Source organism: Clinocottus analis, unplaced genomic scaffold (assembly GCF_023055335.1).
Source record: "Clinocottus analis isolate CAN_PGR_092001 unplaced genomic scaffold, fCliAna1.0.p SCAF_13, whole genome shotgun sequence".
In the NCBI taxonomy this organism is placed as follows: Eukaryota; Metazoa; Chordata; class Actinopteri; order Perciformes; family Cottidae; genus Clinocottus; species Clinocottus analis.
The window spans coordinates 12,717,897-12,739,164 of NW_027175854.1; the positions used below are offsets into that span (position 1 = coordinate 12,717,897).

A 21,268-nucleotide genomic window follows, 5' to 3' on the forward strand; every position below is an offset into this window, starting at 1 on the left:
TCAGGCGGCGCTTGTTATTAACGCCAGGATACTCGGATTTAACAAACCGGGCCAGCCCATGGATAGTCAGCTGCTCAACCCGAGGTTTTGAAAGCCCAATTTAAATCGACTCCGCCTACTCCGGACAGTTTCGGCATATGGCGGTCAGAATTCCAAGTGAACCCAAAAGTTAAACTCGAGAGAACGCATTGCGTCGAGCTTCGCCATTGGCTAGTTGGAGGCAACGTGAAATATTCAATGAGCCGCCATATTAGGAAGCCAACCCCCTCTTTCATTCGGACAAGGAAAGACAGGACATACTTCCAGGTCAGCTTTCCAGACGCGCTGGTTGTTGTTTAGCGCCTCAGTCGAAGTCGTCGACCCCGCACGCCCCGCACCTCGCTTTGGTTCGGTCGGCGTCTTTGATACGGGTTATTTAGTCCTCTACAATGGCGACCGCGGCTGCAACTCCGACCAGGCAGAGAAGCACGTGCGGCAGCGGCACTCCGCTGAGCCCGACCAGGATAACCCGCCTGCAGGAGAAACAACAGCTCCGGGATCTCAACGACCGCCTGGCCGTTTACATTGACAAAGTCCGTAGCTTGGAGTCTGAAAACAATGTTCTCCACCTGCAAATAAACGAGAAGGAAGATGTAAGAAGCCGGGAGGTAACCGGATTGAAAGCCCTGTACGAGACTGAGCTAGCCGACGCCAGACGGTGTTTGGATGAGTCCTCCAAGGAGCGGGCCTGGCTGCAGATTGAGCTGGGAAAGATCAAATCCGACCACGAGCAGCTTCAGCAGAAGTAAGCCGTTAACCCTCTAATTATGTAGCTAGTACAGTCTAATAGGGCCCGTAACTTTGAATGACTAGCTGAAGGCTAAGCGTTTTATGCTGCTGACTTTGATTTTCGAGCCACTTTGCTACATGAACGTAAGCACGTGACCAGTGGAGCGGGGCTACGGTTCCGTTGTACCGTCCGGTGAGCGCGGAACTCAAACGCTGCGTTCAAAACAACCATATTGTTTTGTGTTTTATCGTCCCGTAGCTGTGAAGATGTTGTTCTTAGATTTTATTTCAATCATTAACATGAGCTATACATAAAAAAAAAATGGTGGAAGTAATATATATATATATATATATATATATATATATATATATATATATATAGTTACAATATTTCAAAAATAAATGACTCCACCATTGTCTGTTGCTGAGAGAAAACGGGTGAAACCGCCTTAAAAAAAACTTTTAGAACGTGTGGTTGAGTAAATACAAGAGCAAATAAGTTTAACGTTACTGACCTGAAAAAAAGCTTAATATTTACAGAATTTAATTACTTTGTTTGGCAGATAACGTACAAGTTCACTGAAGGTGCCATGATGCGTTCAGTGTCTCCTGATAGTATCTGTTGGGCACAGCAGAAACAAACACTGGCGCCGAACACAAGTGTTTTTGGTATTTTATGAGGAAAAACGCAAACAAATATTTTGTGGAATAATTAGTTTTTTGTGTAACCCACAGACCAGACCAAGGATATATCTGCATTATACACGTATGGGACATTGTTTTGATATCCAAATATTAATATTTTTTCACTGCTGGGTTTTGTAGTGATTAGCTGGTGTGCTTAATAAACAGTGTATACATCAGACAGAATTTGACAGCTGCAACAGAGACACAGCTGTTGACCACAAGTGAGGGAACAGATCCTGTGCAGGCTTTCCTCCTGGACTGTATTGCCAGAAATACATTGCTGTTAATAGTTGTTAGAAAAGCTTAGTTCCAACCCTAACCCTGACAATAAAGTTGAATCTGAAATTAATGTGACATGAATCTCTGCAGGAGTGCACTGAACTAAGATACTCTTGTATCACAAAAAAGGGCAGTTTGACCCAAGCGGTCAGGTGTGCCCTCTGATAGTTGAACACAGGTGGCAGGAACCGCCTGTTTGAGTCCCTTGGCCAGTTGACGTACCATGTAACTGGATCATATAGTGTTAATTTTACAGATGTTAAAGCTGCGGTTAGAGTACAAAGTGGTGACTACAGTCAGGTATTCTCATCTGCCTTGGAGCTGTAGCACATTTATAAATTATTTAATTGTCAAAAAGAACAAATATTCCGATAGTCTCAACAATGCTGAATTATAAATTTATGATGCAATGACGCCATAGATGACAATGGTCATCTTTCATTAGCTCATCATTAAGAGCCAGTAGTCAAAGTTCAGTGTGCTTATTGTGTCCAATCATTGCTTTAACATGTTGGGCTTCCCTCTAACCGTCTTCTTAATGTAATAATGTGAACATAGTGCACTCTCAAAGTATCCATGGTATTTGTTGTGTACTGGTGTGGTCCTGCTGAGAGTTCCTGTGAAGTGGGAGACTGTCGAGTCTGTGGTTTTCCCTCCCTGCTGACGTTTCTCAGTAAAACGTGAAAAGTAAGCGTACTGCTCTGCATTCCACTCATAGTTGGTCCACTTTAGCCCAGCCCGCCCATCATAGCCCTAAGGCATACCATGAGCAAATAACTGGCCTCTGTCCCAGCAGAGCACCTCCAAAAGACGGCTTAACTCACAAACCCAATGACACCGTTCCACTGTTGACTTAGTTAACCCTGCTTCAAGCTGGGAAGCAAACGCCCAGCCGGTTTTCTGACAGGAACACCAACCAAATAGAGGATTTTTTTCACTTTCAGAAAACACGCTGGCTGTTTGCGTCCCAGCTGGAGACAGGGTTAACTAAGTCAACAGTGGAGCGGTGTCATTGGCTTCACAGCAGTTTTTAACTGATTGTTTATTGTTCTTGTTTTGGATAATCAAAATGGTCATAATCAGATAATTGGGATAATAAAAAAGTTGCCAGTGCCAGCATGTGGAACGAGAAGTGTTTTATTTCTTAGCCGTTGTGACCACCAGAGGACGCTGTTTACTTGTGTAAAGTTTCAGCCTAACCAGTATCTGAAGGACAGTGGACACCTGTGGATACTCTTACTGATTGAGTGACTCAAATATTAACAACAATACATCCAGATTCATTGCAGGGCTGCTCCTTAGTTTCATTGGTCAGGCTGCATTAGGTTTTGCCAGGTGTACCTATAAACTGGCAAAGGAATGTGAACAATGCGTTTTTGCAAATAACGGTGTTGCAATGTAGCAGTTTCTGCGACAGCTCTAATGCTTTTCCCGTGTCTTGTCATCCTCCTTCCAGCTACAACAAGAAGGACTCTGAGGCTGCTGGAGCTCAGGCCCGGCTGAAGGACCTGGATGCTCAGCTTAACGCTAAAGATGCCATGCTGGCTACAGCGCTGTCTGAGAATAGAGGCATGCAGGCCACGCTGGCCGACTTGCGAGAACAGCTACAGGAGGTACATCACTGCTGTCTCTTGAATATGATGTGGCTAGAACGATTTGTTGTATGTGTTCGTTTTTGCAGATAATGTTATTGTGCTTATTTAAAAAAAAAACTTTTTTACGTCTAAAAAGTGTTAGTCGTGATTGTCTCCGTTGTTGTTTTTTATCTTGAAAGCTCTTCTGGCCTCGCTAAACTCGCTGAGCCTCTTTCATTCAATCGAGACTTGTTTTCAAAGCGTGCGTTGTGCGTTGTCAGCTGGATGCCGGTCTGGCTCAGGCCAAGAAGCTCCTTGCCGATGAGATGCTGCTGCGCATTGACGTGGAAAACCGCTGCCAGAGTCTGACTGAGGAAATGATCTTCCGTAAGAGCATGCAAGAAGAGGTAAGGTGTGTGCGCGTGCGTGCGCGTGCGTGCGCGCAGCTCTGTCTGACTCAGATCTTAGAAGTCTGATTGTGGAAGGGAATCCCTTCAACTATGCAGAGAGAAATCTGGTTTTCTTTTCATCATTTATAAAAAGGTTTTTGAAAGTGTAAAAGCCAACAAATATGGAACATCTTTTTCAATGTTTTGGGGGACTTTACAACACAAGAGTTATTGGAAATGTTTAGATCACATGAGTCTGCAACAATCTTGCATGGTGAGCTTGAGATTTCAGTAGGACTGTGACTTATGTTTCAATATCTTCATTATTTACTTTATTAAATTGATGAATCACTTTCTCTTTGTAATTGATGTATTTTTCGAGCAACTTAACCAGTGTTGACTAGAGTTAATCAGGATAAGATTCAAAAGAGTGCTGACTGTGTGCTGTGTCACAGGAAGTGAAGGAGTCCCGGCAGCGGTATGAGGCCCAGCTGGTGGAGGTGGACTCTGGTCGAAAGGTGGAGTATGAATATAAACTGACTCAGGCCTTGATTGACATGAGGGCCCAGAATGAGGAGCAGATTGGCCTCTACAAGGACAACATTGAGAGCACCTACATCACTAAGGTATGAATATACACACTCATTCACACAGAACACACAGATTATGTGTCATTGATTAGCCCTCATCTTGTGATTAGACTCATGTCATCACTAACGTTACCTGCTGCTTTACACACCGACTGATGTTGTGCTTGTTGGTCATATGTGATGAACTGCTGCCGCTTCCTCATTTTACTTGTGAGGATTTTGTTGAGTTTGAGACAACCACATCAGCATCATGGTGGCCCTCAAAGAGCCGCTTATACCTGTAACCCTGTACACCCGAAACGGCTGATATCCACAAACTCTAAATCAACGAAAAGGCAATTAATAAAGATTCAAGGGTACAAAATTAACTTTTCTTCCGATTACCTTATCAGTAGTTAAATACTGAAAAACATGAAGCAGCTCTCACTTCAACCTGAGGTGCAACACTGACATAGCCCTGAGTCTGGAAGAGTTCATAATGGGGGAACTGGGGAGTTTTTTTTTTGCGCAGATGGATGAAAATGACATGCATAATATATGTCAATATTATGTTATGGGTGGGGGAAAAAAACAATGGGTATGTTGCTATAAAGCTGGAGGACTGATTTTGCCTAATTTGAACCAATGGGCTTTGACCAAACCAGTTTAAGACCGAAATCACACCAGTGCATGTGGACAAAGCTATCTACTTCCACCAAAGCGTCCACTTATAACTTAAAACACTGCAGTTCTTTTCTCCCTTGTGGAGATGCAGTGGGTTTCTTAAAGCAAATGCAGGGATGAAACATAGTTTAGTTTCTCCTCGAGGGTTGCACAACATTTATCTGAAGTGCTGAATCTTCTGTTCAGGTTTACGCAACACACATTTGCAATCTACATCCATGGATTCGGAAGATTATTTGGCAGCATTCGAACCAGATGATCACTGATAAATGTGAGAATCCATGCGCAGGTTTTCAGTAGTTGACAGACTTGTTTAAATCCTCCTCGTGCACAATATGCAAACAATTGTGTTTTTTTGTTTTGTATTTTTACAATAGAATGTCAACATACCAAGCAACACATTTAAAAACGTAACTTCCTGAGTGTCAGGAAGTGAGTGACACAGCTCTGTTCCTCTTTCAGCGTGTGATGAGAAGGAAATTGTGTTCATGTTGTCGACTCTCATACCACCTTGTGTGTGTCTGTCTCCAGCTGGAGGAATTGCATCGTCTGTCTGAGATGAACGGAGCCTCGGCCAGCATGGCACAAGAGGAGCTCAGGGAGTCCAGCCTGAGGATCGACAGCCTCACCGCCCAGCTGGCAGGAATGCAGAAGGAGGTTGGCATTTTATTTTCCTCATTTCATTTGTTTTTTATTGAATCGGAATATTGATGGAACATCTGCCTGTGCATTGCACAGTAGTGCATGTAAAATGTTGTGCTCTGCGTGCATGTAACTGTTCAGGGATGCCAGCTCTTACGCATGGAGGTTTGCTCACCTATTCAATGTAATCCTGTTTAGAATGACTCCGACCATGTAACGTTTGAAGTTATTTTACTGTAGATTTTGTGGAAATTGAAAGCGAAAGTCAGCTAAAATTCCATTAGAACACAGTAAGGATTTCCTCATAATGCAGTAAAATATAATGTGCAGCGGTCCAGGTAGGATTTATTTTTAGTCTGATGCGGCCTTGTCCAAAGAACTAATGAACCAATGAACCAAACAGTGTTTTGAAAACACTTTTGTAATTCGGGTACAATTACTATGAGCACGTTATTTTAAAGGTTTCACAGAAAAATATTTTGAGCCCTGCACGGTTTTCATTTTCATCCGACCAATGATATTTATTGAAGCTATGTAAATGATGACGACAAAGTGATAGCTCGCTCTGTGACCCCCTCAGACTCTGACCTCCCTTGTGTATTCAGACTCGAGGTTGGCGCGATCGTATCATGGAGCTGGAGTCAGCGTTGGCTCAGGAGAAAGACAAGAGCCGCAAGCTGCTGGCAGACAAAGACCGCGCCTTGGCTGAGATGCAGTCCAAGATGCAGAAACAGCTGAACGACTACGTGCAGCTGCTGGACGTCAAACTAGCGCTGGACATGGAGATCAACGCTTACCGCAAACTTCTGGAGGGGGAGGAAGAAAGGTGATGAGCCCGAGGGTTTACAAGCAGCGATGGCGTTGTTTACATTTGTGACTCACCTGCTGAGCCTAACTGCCGTGTCTCCTCTTGCCCCAGACTGAAGCTGTCTCCCAGTCCTTCAGCTCGCGTCACGGTCTCTCGAGCCTCGTCCAGCAGCCGCAGTGTGCAGACCAGGAAGGGGAAGAGGAAGCGTGTGGACGTGGAGGAACAGGAAGCCAGCAGCTCGGTGTCCATTGCGCACTCCGCCTCGGCCACAGGGTCCGTCTGCGTCAATGAGATCGACACAGACGGCAAGTTCATCTGCCTCCACAACAATGGAGACGAGGTGAGCTCCTTAGATGCTGTGTGTCTGTACTGTAAAGCCATCTGAGGCTAATTTGTGATTCTGGGCTATGTAAATTGAATTGCTTGGATTCCCCCAATCAATCATGATTTGTAGCCTAATCTAGGACAAATGTCAGCCCAATAACATAATTTGCCTTCATTCAATCTCCCTAATCAGCATGAATAAATCTCGATGTAGTATCAGATGCACTATCTAGATTCGTGGGACCGGGTTAGCAGCCTGAGAGGCTAAATAACGGCAACATCAGGCCACTGTTTCAAAATCAAAAAACTAATCTATAAATAAAGAGCACTGTCGGAGCACTACATATACTTATAATTTGTGAGCCATCAGACGAGACTATGTATTGTGTTAGTGGGGAGGCCCCTAGTGGAGATTCAGCGGAAGCGCTTCTCTTCAGAGGTCTAGTTGAACTAACTGACTTGTTTATTTTGTCAATGCTGTCTGCTTCAGGACCAGGCAATGGTCGGTTATGAGATGATTAAAACGATTGGAAAAGCCACAGCCACCTACAAGTTCACACCCAAATATGTCCTGAAGGCGGGCCATAAAGTCACGGTAAGGGTTTGTCTTCTGTTCGATTGTCATCGTTTAGTTTTCAGGAGAGATGTTGTCCTCAGTAATGTGGTGCAGCCCTCGTCCCCAGTGTTCGATCTTTGGGTCTGGTTGTGTCTCAGGCTCGTGGCTGTATCCATGCAAACTGTATGCGTGTGTGATTGTTTTGAATATGAGGATGACTTTGTGGCTGCTCTGTGCAGGTTTGGGCGTCTGATGCCGGTGTGAGCTCCAAACCTCCCACAGACCTGGTGTGGAAGAACCACTCCTCCTGGGGTTCAGGGGTGGACGTCCAGGTGGCGCTGATCAACCCTCAGGGAGAGGTGAGACCAGCAGTCATCCTTCCTCACTTCTGTTCCTTTTAAGTAGAATGGATTTATTGTTGTTTGTAGAGCTTTAATGTGTGTGTGTGTGTGTGTGTGTGTGTGTGTGTGTGTGTGTGTGTGTGTGTGTGTGTGTGTGTGTGTGTGTGTGTGTGTCTCAGGAGGTGGCAAATAGAACCACAACATACAGGATGGCAATACAAGAGGTGGACGAGGAGGAGGAGGAGGATGATGATGATAATGAAGTAGAGGCCACTGATGAAGACCTCTTCCACCACCAGGTGAGAACATCAGCTAGCTCGGTACAGACCTTTCCTTAGATTAATTGGTAGCTGTGGTATTGATCCATTTATCCTGGGGGCCTGGGATTTTGTGAATAGTGGATTTGAGAGCGCAAAATAATTGTGACATGAACAGACCCCCAAGTCTAACTACTCAATGTAGGTATGTTTTATAAATATGTCTATGGACACATTTCTCAGAAAAAAAGGCTTGTCTCTGTCGCACAGTCAGAATATAAAATCAAATGGGAAGCTGATGTTTATCTTACAGCCTTTCCCAACATGTCAGCTCTCCTTTAACCCTCCACGTTGACTGAAAGGTTGTGTGTTTTTACTGACGTTGTCGGCATTGTGTTTGAATGTTTTTGTGCAGGCGGACCCTCGCACTGCAAAGAGAGGCTGCTCCGTCATGTGATCCTGCTGCACCAACCAGCCACCTCCACCTCCTGAGTCCAGCCAGTCTGCTGCCTCCTGTAATACTACAACTATTTTTCTATCTTTTTGTAGCTTATTTCAATAAATTGTTTTATTTCTCTTGTATAATACAAAAAAAAAATCAAAACTGCTTTTGGTAGATGTTTTCATCTAAAAAAGCTAAATGACATGGTGCTTGAATACAGTTTGTATTTGTAGTTCATATTTTGTTTTTTAAACCATGCACCAAGGAGCTAAACTCAAGACCAACTTGTGTCTTTTTAAGAAAACAAGTATGTGATTTTTATTTTCGATGGACTTTTATTTTATATTTGATCTTATTATAATATTGATGCTACAAGAAAAGCCACAGGAAGTTGGAGACTTGATTAGGACAGGGGCTGACTAAATCCTACAGTATTTAAACAAGTTAACAAAATAAGCACTGAAAGTTCAAGTGTCAGTACAAAATGCAATACAATTAGACAATATGGAAATCAGTCAATTGACATTCTACTCGTGTTGTTGGACAAAACAAATAAAATAGTGTGATTGTATTCATAAGAGGAATTCCCAGGACCGTTGGTTAGCAGCTGTTGCGCTCCCTTACAGCCGCGTGTGGAAGAGGATTAGACGCACAAAGGAAAGCGCTTGTGCCGTCACAGTAGTTTGATTCTGCTCACGGGCTGTGTGAGTTTCACTACACTGACTCTGGAGTCAGCATTGCACCACTATCTTAGAAGTGTTGATTGTATTCTTTACTTTTGATATTTGAAGTGTTTGAAGTTCTTTGTGTGTTGTTACTATACATGCTATGGCTGTAATTATCTTAGTTGAATGATTAAACAAGTTTTTTCTTGTACTTGAGTTTGACTTGTTTTTTGAGCATCAACGGAACGGTTCTATGTAGAAGACTGCACAGGTTCCTTATTGGCGGGGTTCTAAGGAAACCTTTATTTGATAGACTTTTCACATTTGGGTTAGCTGCTCTGTTAAAATACAATGATGTAAACTGCTTACAGATGACTGCACAAAACGGCTGCAATGAATTATGGGATTGGTTCACCAAAACTGCATCTTCATCCTTGTATTTAATTTAACAGCATCCATCACTATTATCAAGTCAGGTACCTATTTATATTGATTAAGTTTCAGTTCTCTATAGACAAAATAAAGTCCCTAATGATATAATTATAGCAATAACAGCAGACTTAGGGTATATCACATGAGACAAACTGTATAAATGGACACTTGCGTTTCTTGACATTAAGTATCTAGTAGACGTGGAAAGTAGTTTCACATTGCTCAACATCCTTTGGGAAAACATCTATTTTCACTATGAAGGATTTTGCCACATTTGACTCCTAACACTGCTGTGTTGGGAGTCAAATGATGACTTCATGATGATTTAAAGACTTCACAAAGTTGCTGTTTACCTCAACCATGTGAAGTCTTTAAAGAGATGATACAAGTAAACATGTTTCCACACAATTACTTTAAACTGAATATTTCACACCTCACTGGAAGTTTAGATCAGCCTAGTATTTAATGTAACGTGTAGCTCCCAGCACCTGAGAGTCTGCATATTTCACCTGTAACATGAAGTCAGTTATTCTGGGGTAGAACCACATAAAGACAAACACAAGTCGGAGGGCTGGAGAGTATCTGAAATGAGCAGCTGGAATTCAAGGACGAGTGAGAGAATAAGATTCTTTATGTAGAAACGATTGCTTTGATTCCAAACGTGTTAAAAATAATTCATGCTCTTTTACAGATGAACAGAGTAAACATTCTGAATAGATACCACCATAACTGAGTGTTGAGGTCCGAAGTAGTATACAATCGCCTGACGTGTATCAACGTACCCAAATGTAAAAAAAATATATATATAAAAACTTTTTTTTTTGAGAATTCCTAAAAAAAAAAAGAAAATAAATTATTTTCTATTTTTATTATAAAATATAGATACAGTATTTCAAGTACCTTCAAACTAAAAAATATTGGTTTTATTTTGAAACGTCGAGGCGGAAATGCTATGTTCCAACATGGCGGACTTGACGATCCACTAGCTAAGAGAAGGGACAGCTGAGTCAGGACAGCAATGGGCCGCCGCCGATATTTATCCCAAACAAATCAAACTACCGGCCGGACTCGGCCGCTCGGGATGGACACACGATAGTCACGGTGTGTTTTTATGCGGTAAACGTTGAATGTGTCTGTAGTTTGAAAGGCAAAGCGGAAGAGTTGAGCTAAACTTAGCGGAATTGTTCTTCCAGTGGGGAGGAAGTTCGGAAACCGTCCCCGACATGGAGGACTCCGGGTCGGCCCTGGAGAAAAACGTCGCCGACCTCACGGTGATGGACGTGTACGACATCGCCGCGGTGGTGGGCCAGGAGTTCGAGCGGATCATTGACCAGTACGGCTGCGAGGCGCTGTCCCGGCTCATGCCCAAAGTGGTGCGCGTGCTGGAGATCCTGGAGGTGATGGTGAGCCGCAGCTGCATCAGCCCGGAGGCCGAGGAGCTGCGGCTGGAGCTGGACAAGCTGCGGCTGGAGCGGCTGGAGCGGCTGGAGAAGGAGAGGAAGCACAGAAAGGTCTCTCATGACGACATGCATACGCACACGCACGTCCCGTTAAACCGAGGAGGAGTTCATCAGATTATTTACTATTTAAGTAAAAGTACCACTAAGCCTATATCCAATGGTATTAGTAAGTAAAAGTATCCAATACCACTGTAAACATGTTACTCTGGTAAAATATCAGTACCACGATAAATAAAAAGCTCCATTACTAAGTCCACCTCAGTGTCACTGTATTTATAATGATAAAATGAACTAAATAAAGTTCCAACTTCACTATAAAAACACTGTTACCAATAAAGTAGAAGTACCAATACAATTGACCAAAAACTTCAACAGTAAAATCCCTCTATTTAAAATGTTTTAAGGTTTTCATTGATCAATTCATCCATGGTTTAAATTGTAGAACTTTAGGAAACAGTGAGAATTACTCTTGACAGTTTCTGGGAGCTCAAAGTGATCAACGGTCTAAACCTGAGAACGATTCTGTTGAAGACAAAGCGACAGGTTGTCTCATCTGATGGGATGAGAGCGTGACATGTTTGGTATTCCTGAGTTACTTGATGGGACCCGATCCCATTCAGTCCTTCCTGTTTGTTTAGCTGCAGATGATGACCCTGACTCAGCAGGAAACTCTTCACACTCCAGTTATATTTGTGGAGCGTGTGATCATTTCCAATATGCCATAAAAGTATCTATGATAGTGAGTTGAATAAAAGTCTCTTTAAAAGAGAGTCGTGATGTTATGAGGTCCTTCTCCATCGTCAGTGATACAGGAGATGGAGTTTAGAGAAGCAGCACCGGAGCAAAGTAAAGTCCTGCTGTGATGCATTTTAGAGACCTAAAAGACTCTACATGAGTTAAAGTGACCTTTCAGACGTGGAACTGCCGCCTTCTGTCAATGACCTCTTCAACATCATAAGACTCCATTGACTAAACAGTAATTTTACCTCTGGGGGGCGGCTGATCTTCCGCTGCCTCCGCCGGTGAGTTTGATTGTGTTGTTGTGTGACCTTTGGTCTTTTGAAGGGTTAACTCAGATTCACCAAAGTCACACAAGAACACAAACAACTAACCAACGCAGGCAGCGGAAGATCAGCAGCTCCTGTGTTCTGAGAGGTGCTATCACTGTTTATGTCAATGCAGTCTGGCGGCGTTAAGGACATCATGGTCACAAAGGTCTGACATCAATGTGAAGAGGTCAAATATAAACTACACTTAAACTGACATTGGTTCTTTTGGGTATTAAAATACAACACATTGTTTTGCTCCCGTGCTGAAAAGAGAGTATGGAGGAGAAGCTCCTACTTGCCTGTTGAGCAAGCTGATGATATGTTTTTAAGCTCAGTATGGAGAATCACTGTGGGAATATGGTGGTGGTTTTAAATCAGGATTGCAGCTCAGACTGCTATAAAAGGAAAAGAGTTGATGTGTAAGTTTCTCGTGACGGACGCGGTCACTGGATCACTGATTAACTGTCTCATGCGGGTGGTAAAAGGGATGTTTGTGGTTTTCACATGCAAGACGTCACATCTACAGCAGAAATGCTCTCTGATGAACTCCAACACAGAGATCTGGTGTGGTTCAACCACCTGTAATGATTAGAATAACAGAAAACAGGAGAATTACACAAACAAATCCAAATTCATAGATAAAAATGATGAATGTAGTAGGGCTGATGTCTTTAGATGAGTATCAGTCCAAAATCCAAATACGTCTGACATAAAAACGAATCAGAGCCTCAAGGGTGAGAAACAGGAAACGCATCATTTGGGACGTTTCTGCTGAAGTGTTTGTATTCACTCACTTTGAAGATGGACTGTATTTTAACCTCGATATGAAAATGTACAATTTGCATCACAGTTTTATTGCAAACTAAATAATAACATTTTGGAGGGCGGTGCAAAGGATTGTTTTTCCCTATTTATACATTTTTTGGTATTTATATTCTACGAACAGTTTGCAAATATCTATCTATCTATCTATCTATCTATCTATCTATCTATCTATCTATCTATCTATCTATCTATCTCTGACTGAAATGATTTTGTTTTAATTAGTTCATTAACAGGAAATGAACAAAAACAAAGTAACCGAGTGAACTGCATCATCAGCTATTTTGATAATTAATCTAAAATTCATCTTTTAAGTCAAACTGTATTTGGTTCCAGCTTCTTAAACGCTCCCGTCTGATGACACTCTGACCCAGAGACAGACTCTGATCCAGAGACAGACTCTGATCCAGAGACAGACTCTGATCCAGAGACAGACTCTGATCCAGAGACAGACTCTGACCCAGAGACAGACTCTGATCCAGAGACAGAGGAGCGTCTCTGCAGCAAACGGTGACCAATCAAAGGTGAACTTAAACGAACCAGAAGAGAAATGTAACGAATGCTGATGTGGTTCCATATAACACAGAGGTCACGGGGGGGGGGAGATGATGATGGAAATGGTGTCAAAGTATCAGATCCTATACTAAAATAAAATTACACTTTGAAAATACACAGGAGCTGGAGCTGGTGGAGGACGTCTGGAGAGGAGAGGCTCAGGACCTGCTCACCCAGATCGCTCAGCTACAGGAGGAGAACAAAAGCCTCCTAACCAACATGTCCAACAAGGACCCCATGAGTGAGGAGGACCTGCAGCGGCATGAGGGTACACACACACACACACACACACACACACACACACACACACACACACACACACACACACACACACACACACACACACACACAAAGGAAGCCTTCTCTTGTGTCTGACCGCGAGCCAGTCTTTCGTGGTTTCACACAGAGGACACAGTCACCCTGACACACTGTGGACAGACCAGCCTCAGTGTACAAGCACACCTGCTACACACACACACACATACATTTGCACACAAATCAGGGGTCCCTCTGTCCAGCTAAAAGACCGTTCTCTCCCAATAAAAACAAGGTTATAAAGCGGTCAAACTGTCCACTTTCGCCCCCTCTGTGTCACCAGGTATGACGGAGAGAGAGAGGCAGGTGATGAAGAAGCTCAAAGAAGTGGTGGACAAACAGAGAGACGAGATTCGAGCCAAGGACCGCGAGCTCACGCTGAAAAACGAGGACATAGAAGCAGTAAGACGACACAGCAGCGAGCTATGATGATTTTCTACTTAAATATTTTCAAATGTGAACATTTGAATAAATGTGGATACAAAAGTCTGTTTCTGATAGAAGTTTTAATAACATAAAGAAGATGCAAGAAATAACGCATGATGAGGATGCTTGATACTATAATTAGATTTCTGGGCACAACAGACATACACACATACACACACACACACACACACACACACACATACATACATACATACATACATACACACACCCACACACACACACAGACATACATGTTTTATATTTTACAGCTTTCGTAGAGTATCATATAATTTATTTGTTCACTCATTCCCATCTTCCCATACAATGGGAATATTTTGTATGCTTTACCCACAATCCCATGGTTCTCTCTGTGTGTTCCTGCAGCTCCAGCAGCAGCAGTCTCGCCTCATGAAAATCAACCACGACCTGCGCCATAAAATCTCCGTTGTGGAGGCTCAGGGGAAAGCTCTGATTGAACAGAAGGTGGAGCTGGAGGCTGGAGCGCAGACCCGGGGGCAGGAAGTCGGAGCCCTTCGGCAGGAAGTTGCACGCTTGAGGGAACGACTTCTCGGAGACCTGCCCGGCCAGAACCCTGAGGAACACTCACCTCAGCCTCCCTCACCTGCAGAGGTAACGCAGCACCAGAAACCATTGCAGGAGCTCCATCGGAGCTTGTAGTCAGAAAATGATTTTGAAATGAGTTTTAGGTTTTGTAAGAAACCCTAGAAATGCAGCTACGCAGGCCAGTCACATTATTTTTTTACAAGGTCCAGTTCAAGAAAGGCCTGTTCACTTATTTGTTTTAATAATAACAACAATAATATTACCCAAAAAGCCAGTGGCGTTGACCCAAATGGCAGGTGCACGAGTCCTTAAAGGGTGTGGTAAAAGAGATAAGCGCTGCTTTGTAAGCGGATAATAAAGTGTCTCTTGCCCCACCAGCGTGGTCAAGCTGCCACAGGGGTTTTGAGGGCTGAGAGCTGGTCAGACAGACTCGAGCCCTCTGAGCTGGTGTTGGGCAGCTTTGACCCTGCCTCGCCCCCCCCACCGGGTTCCCTCAGCCCAGAGGGCCACGAGGAAGAGGATGAGGACGAGGCAGTGTTGCTTTGGGTAAAACGGACGTGCTCGCTAGCAAACCAGAGTGCTGTGATTGTCCCGACTCAACAACAAGCTTGTCCACTAACATTAGTCCGCCCCATTAGGAGAGCTGCACTTGCGTGTTAGAGAACTAACACAGTGCCGGCCAGCTGGCTGAGACTATCTGGACGGCCGCACGATGACCTTTCTAAACTTAGATGCCCTCGACAGCTCGGCCTCTAACAGCAAGTTGTCCCTGAATGCACCATGATTCTGAAGCGCTGAATATAAATGGTAGTTGAAAGTCTAACTGAGGTTGCATTATCTTTTTCTACTGCAGTTTATAATATCAACTGGTTTCCAACCAGCCAATCAAATCGTGTCATTTTAAACCAAATTTGCACTTGTAACATCGTTGTCAATAGTCAAGTTTTCGCCCTAATGCAGCACGGATTTCACCAATGATCAGTGTAAGATATTGCTCGTGTCTATTCACTGCTGTTATGTGACGAGCAGAAGTAGATTTGTTGAGATTAACCGTTGGTGGTAGAAGAAGAAGAGGCAAAAGATGGGACAAGATGAGGTCAGAGCTCAAATGATGGAATATAGAAACTTAATGGAAATATAATATTTCTGTTTAGTTTCACATGTTAAAGTGAGGAAGGTTAAAGTCTCCTCACAGTCTTTCTCCAGTCACGTGAGGGAAATGACATGTTCTGTTGAACGTATTGATGATGTTTTTGTGCTCGGTGCATGAGTGACTTCTGTCAGCTGCATGTGTCTTTGTGTGTTTTTAACAGTGACAGCGAATGTCTCGTTTGTGCCGAGTTAAAAAGAAAAGTTTTAGCGTAAAAGGAGGAGGGAAGGGCAAACAAATGTATTGGAACAAGGCCCGATGTCTGACTTAGAGTTCAACGTTTGCCACCAGGAGGCGATGTGCGATGAGGACATGCCGGCTGTGTTCCAATATTTTACAAAGGTATCCTCACTTCCTTCCCCCCGCCTTCGTTCGTTCGTTCCTTCCTTCCTTCCGTCCTTTTCTTTTGTCTCGTTTAGTTTCCCCCCTGTGACGCATCCGTCTCTCTGCAGGAGGCGCTGTGCGAGGAGGACGCGGGAGGCCTGGACCCCAAGGACCCCAACCGCCCCCGCTTCACCCTGCAGGAGCTGAGGGACGTCCTCCACGAGAGGAACGAGCTCAAGGCCAAAGTCTTCCTGCTGCAGGAGGAGCTGACCTACTACAAGAGGTACTCGCTGGGCACATCAGACGGACTCTTTCCAATCGGCTCACCATGTCGTTGATGATCCATCTTGTTCTTGCAGTGAAGAGACAGAAGATGAGAACGTCACTCCGTCTTCGTCTCCTTCCCCAGAGCTGAGGACTCGCTCCCGTTCTGCTGCCCAGCCAGAGTCCGGAATCAAGCGGCTGTATGTAGAACACACAACTCCCACTCGCTCAGACACCGCTCGGCCTCCCTTCAGATTAGCTGGAGGCAAAAACACTCCCATTGCTTTGCTCGCGCTGAGGAACAAGCTCATTAAAGAAGTCCCTGCATGCTTAAACACTGACATATTAGTCCTTAAGAAAAATACAATATAGTTATAAAGTTATGTGCTGACCAAAATGAGTCAAACTCTGGTTTCAGTCTCAGAGATCTGACATCCGAAGTTTACAGGATCTTTTTCCTTAAGCCTTTATTCCTAAGAAACTAGTGAGCACATCTTTGCTACACTTACTATTTAAAGTGGGGCTTTCCTGTGATTCTTTTCCAGATCTCTTGATTATATCAACACATTGATTAAACAACAAAATTGTATGTGTTAGTCACCCAAGAATGTTTTTATTCGATGAAGGCCGAAGTACTTTTAAAGATACAACCACAAATCACATAAAGGTGGATGTACACAACGCTACAGGCGAGGACAGCAAAGCTATACACAGAAATAAACATGATGCATCTGTAAGTGGCCGATTCAAGATAGATATAGTTATGTATAGAAAATCCAAATGACAACATACGATGTCTATCTGACGTATTTTTTACAATTAAAGTTGTTTTTTTTGTTTCATAATTCCAAAACCAAACAAAATTCAATTTTCAATGATTTAAAACAAAAAAAAGCTTCAATCATTTTGTCCTTTCTACAATGCTTTAAAAGTATTATTTATCAATTATTACAATTGTGTTAATGAGTTAATGTCTTGTTTAATGAGGAACCAACATATCAAAGAAGAAGCATTTTTTATATTTTAATACCACACAAATGTTACAATTATTTATTAGCTTTCAATAGGGAGTGAGCATGTGTCACATCAGTCAGGTGACCGTAAGGGGCGGTCCTTAAGTCCTTAAATAACTTTTCAGTCTTTGTGCTGTTTATTTGCATATTCATCTGCATGTTCATCTGCATGTCCACAAACTGGGCTTGACTTTCCCTTCCAGCCCTATCAGACACACTCGCTCACCACCCTGTGTGCATGTTATCCACTAGTAAGGTTCAAAGGGGCGGAAATTTTCCGGTAAATTTCCGAAAACTTTCCACGAGAATTTTGGCTCGGGAATTTGGGGAATTTTGGAAAAATAAAATGTGCTTAAGTGTTTTGCAAAAGCATATAACAGGGAACTTAAATGTAGTTGAGAAGAAGACTATTCAGGCCTCGCTCAGCTGGACCCTGAACGCAGCTGGTTGGGAGCATTGTTTGCCAGAAACATAAACGTAAAACATAAAACATTCTGTTGTTTTTGACGTTTTTGTCATCAGTGTTGCGTCTGAACGTTTCAGCCCGATGCCTGGAGAGTGTGAGAGCGCCAAGTTGCGTAGAGGCCAAGAGCAGTATTGCAGACAGAGACAGATTCAACTGTAGCTGCAACATATTGAAAAAAATAATTGAACTAGTTCATTTTTTGGAGCTGTGAACTTGGTTCAAAATTTTGAATTATGGACTATGAACTGAACTAGTTCATGTAGAAAGTGAGCTTTCCGAACACTGTTTGTCATTAGCATATTGATTACTTGGTAAACTGAAGCCATGTTCATTTTAATACGAAGTTTATTTGTATACAGTAGACTTTTTACAGCAGTGAGAGTAGGAAGTATGTATGTCCACACAAAAGTACACCATCACCTTGATTATTCACGGCTTTCGGAATGTCAAAAAAGTCAAAAATGTCATTTTTAAAAGTTGTATTATAAATGTTTGCATGCGTGTCTGCTTATGACAAGGTTAATACAGTCACATTACCCCGAAAATTCCTGATAATTCCTGTTTATTCCCGTGAAAAGTTTCCAACTTTGAATATTACCGGAATTTTGCAACCCTAATCTCTGCACTAGCATGCTTTGGTCATAGGTCAGGTATAGCACATGACACACACATACACACAGACACACAATCATCACGGTTCAAAACAAGGATTAAATATAAAGGTTATATCTTACTGAACTAGAGCATGACTTCTTTTGGTTTAGTGGGAACTTTACATGAGGACAAAGGTTGATGTGAACCCTGTCTCTCTCCCACCTCCTCTTCTTCCTCCTCCTCCTCCTCTTCCTCTCCTTGTCTATACATCTCTACCTGTTTGTGCTTGTGTGTCTTTACCTTTGTGTAACAGGATCTTCACAGCCATTATGCCGATGGTGGCAGCTGGTTTGATCCCAGATGACCCCACTTTACAGCCAATCAGACGCCTCATATCGCTTGTATGACTATTTGGTTGGCTTTGAAGACTGTCACTCTTTCAGCTAACAGCATCCCTCCCCTTGCATGTACCAGCTTTTGGAGCCTTTTTCCCTCCTTTGTAGTATTCTGATTGGCTGATTGTGGGGCTGTCTTGTTGTTGTTGTCCAATGGGACGATTGCGGATCATAAAAATCAGCCAGTCAGAATGTACACGTAGTCTGTTGTCTGTTGCCACGGTGACAACATGCTGGAGCCGCTCTAAACTCATAAAGATTATTCTGTTTTAATTCACAAACTAAAGCGCTTTTAGCTCTTTTTCAAATGGTGATTGAATAACTTACTACGGACAATGAACTCGTCATGTTTTACTCTCATTTGCTGCACTGACCCAAAATAACTGATGTGAAAGTTCTCATTCAGCATTAAATATGATACATTTGTATCATTTCTGTAAACAAATAAGAAAGATTGATGAAAACGATCCAGAGCTTCTTCTTCAGCATCTCAGTTTACAAAGGAAGTCTGTGGCACTGCGATGGATATTAATGACTTCCATAACTACTTCCATACGCTGTTCTTGAAGAGCTGCTCCCAAAATTAACCAAGTAAATATAATATAATTCTAAAGACATAATTCTTCTATACTTTGGTACTTTAACTAAAGTAAAGTCTTGAACACAAGCCTTTTACTTGTAACAGTATTTTCTACATGGACTCGTTCCACCAGCCGCTCTTTGTCTGCATCGCTTGTTCAACCAGTGGCTCATAGTTTCCATAATTACCTTCATTTGTACATATTTGTGCGAGCAAACTAAATCAGGAGCGCATCCCCGTTGCTGCAGGGAGCTGTGGGATAGATCGGACCTTTGGTTTTAAACACCGGGACTCATTTGTTTACAGTAACACAACCAAGAAATCCCCATTCATTTGTCCAAAATAATACAGTTTGAAACGGCGTAACTGCAAACACTGCTTCCCTGCCCTCTACGTACGTGTCTATTTCACGGTCAAGCGCACTAACGCCTCCGTTTCCTTTCCATCCTTCTCGTCTTTCAGGTTTAGCTTCTTCTCACGCGACAAGCAGCGCAGCTCGCCGCGCGGCGGGCTCCCGGACGCCGGCCTCGGCTCGTGGACGGGGAAGGACGCGGTGTACACGGAACAAGCCCAGGAGGCTTTACAACACATGTAGGCTCACCGGAGGACTCCACAACCTCCATCACTCGAGGCCGGCTTGTGAACCCAAGTGACTGACGATAGCAGTTGAGGTCAGACTGAAGGAAAAGAATCGTCCCTGAACGAGGCTCCAACTAGATAGGATTGTATTTAAAGACCCGAGAATACTCTCTCTCTCTCTCTCTCTCTCTCTCTCTCTCTCTCTCTCTCTCTCTCTCTCTCTCTCTCTCTCTCTCTCTCTCTCTCTCTCTATATATATATATATATATATATATATATATATATATATATATATATATATATATATATATATATATATATATATATATATATATATATATATATATATATACGTACTGTATATCTCGGTGAGCGGTGGCACATACAAACTTGGAAGAATGTAGAGAATCTGTTGGAGGCGAGGGCGGACTCAAGTTGTAGGTTGGAAAGCGGAAGGTTGGTCAGTGAGGTGGTCAGTGGGTGAAGATGATGAAGGCCGGGGACACAAACGTGTGCTCATGTTGTGACGAAGAATCCCACGACATCAGATAGTGCCCATGTTTGTGATTTATTCAAACGTCTCCTCCTCATGGGAGCTGCTCGTAGTCATCACCAGCACTTTCAGTTCAGACTACGCAGCTTCAAACAGACTTCGGGGCTTTGTGTGTAAAATGTTGCCTGGATTTTTAAAAGAAAGAAAAAATATATTTAAAATGACAGATGCTTGTTATTTATAATTATGCAACATGCAGGAAGTATGGAAGGCCACTTCTGCCAAGAGAAGAAAACACAAACAAACAAAAAGGGTTTCACCTATTTGTGCTCATTCTTTACGTAAATCAAAAATATGATTATAATCATATAATAATGTAAATCTGATTGAAAAAGGCTGTAACGGCTTTTTTATAAAAACATTTTTAATCCTATTAGTAAATCATGATTTTCATACAGACTATTGTACACAGACTCATACATATGTCCCCAAACACAGACATCATCATAAAATTAGACCGTAGCGTTTTGTTTAGACTTCCCCTGTTGTTTACAATTATAAATGGGTTATGTATGAGAGTTATGAATGAGAGTTATGAATGAGAGTTATGACAGCATTTTGGCTCATCTCTCTGGAGACTCACTCGCACTGGAGGAAGAGGTCTTTGCAGTATTTCCTAAACACAAATAGGCCCAAATTACATGTATCATATTGATAATATAAAATATAAATATGATATAGTATCATATTTTTTAATATAAATGGATGTTACGCAGAGCCTTGGCATCATAACCGGGAGATG

At 42.7% G+C, this 21,268-nt stretch overlaps 2 protein-coding genes across 6 annotated transcripts; both read left to right on the forward strand.

Annotated features, from left to right (window-relative positions):
- Positions 1 to 219: 219 nt before the first annotated feature.
- On the forward strand, positions 220 to 9,201 carry lmnb1 (lamin B1). The gene is made up of 11 exons (XM_068574226.1): positions 220 to 784; positions 3,191 to 3,347; positions 3,590 to 3,715; positions 4,153 to 4,323; positions 5,482 to 5,607; positions 6,198 to 6,418; positions 6,512 to 6,740; positions 7,215 to 7,319; positions 7,520 to 7,639; positions 7,801 to 7,920; positions 8,294 to 9,201. The coding sequence occupies exons 1-11, from the start codon at positions 429 to 431 to the stop codon at positions 8,333 to 8,335; spliced, it is 1,773 nt and encodes a 590-aa protein (XP_068430327.1). The 5' UTR covers positions 220 to 428; the 3' UTR covers positions 8,336 to 9,201.
- A 1,186-nt stretch (positions 9,202 to 10,387) lies between these two features.
- LOC137783781 (RILP-like protein 1) lies at positions 10,388 to 20,162 on the forward strand. 5 transcript variants are annotated; one of them, XM_068574092.1, is made up of 9 exons: positions 10,388 to 10,518; positions 10,611 to 10,928; positions 13,424 to 13,571; positions 13,902 to 14,020; positions 14,429 to 14,674; positions 14,987 to 15,154; positions 16,211 to 16,365; positions 16,442 to 16,546; positions 19,857 to 20,162. In XM_068574092.1, the coding sequence occupies exons 2-9, from the start codon at positions 10,641 to 10,643 to the stop codon at positions 19,987 to 19,989; spliced, it is 1,362 nt and encodes a 453-aa protein (XP_068430193.1). In that variant the 5' UTR covers positions 10,388 to 10,518; positions 10,611 to 10,640; the 3' UTR covers positions 19,990 to 20,162. The 5 variants fall into 5 exon arrangements, with proteins under 5 accessions (XP_068430193.1, XP_068430192.1, XP_068430194.1 ...); XM_068574091.1 differs by having other exon boundaries at positions 10,394 to 10,928; XM_068574093.1 differs by lacking the exon at positions 14,987 to 15,154 and adding an exon at positions 16,050 to 16,100 and having other exon boundaries at positions 10,394 to 10,928.
- Positions 20,163 to 21,268: the final 1,106 nt, after the last annotated feature.

Coding starts and splice junctions, on each gene's coding strand:
- LOC137783781 (XM_068574092.1), top strand. CDS start 10,641: ATGGAGGACTCCGGGTCGGCCCTGGAGAAAAACGTCGCCGACCTCACG. Junction 14,675..14,986: donor AGCCTCCCTCACCTGCAGAG/GTAACGCAGCAC, acceptor TTGCCCCACCAG/CGTGGTCAAGCTGCCACAGG. Junction 15,155..16,210: donor ACGAGGCAGTGTTGCTTTGG/GTAAAACGGACG, acceptor GTCTCTCTGCAG/GAGGCGCTGTGCGAGGAGGA.
- lmnb1 (XM_068574226.1), top strand. CDS start 429: ATGGCGACCGCGGCTGCAACTCCGACCAGGCAGAGAAGCACGTGCGGC. Junction 785..3,190: donor CACGAGCAGCTTCAGCAGAA/GTAAGCCGTTAA, acceptor TCCTCCTTCCAG/CTACAACAAGAAGGACTCTG. Junction 7,640..7,800: donor TGATCAACCCTCAGGGAGAG/GTGAGACCAGCA, acceptor TGTGTGTCTCAG/GAGGTGGCAAATAGAACCAC.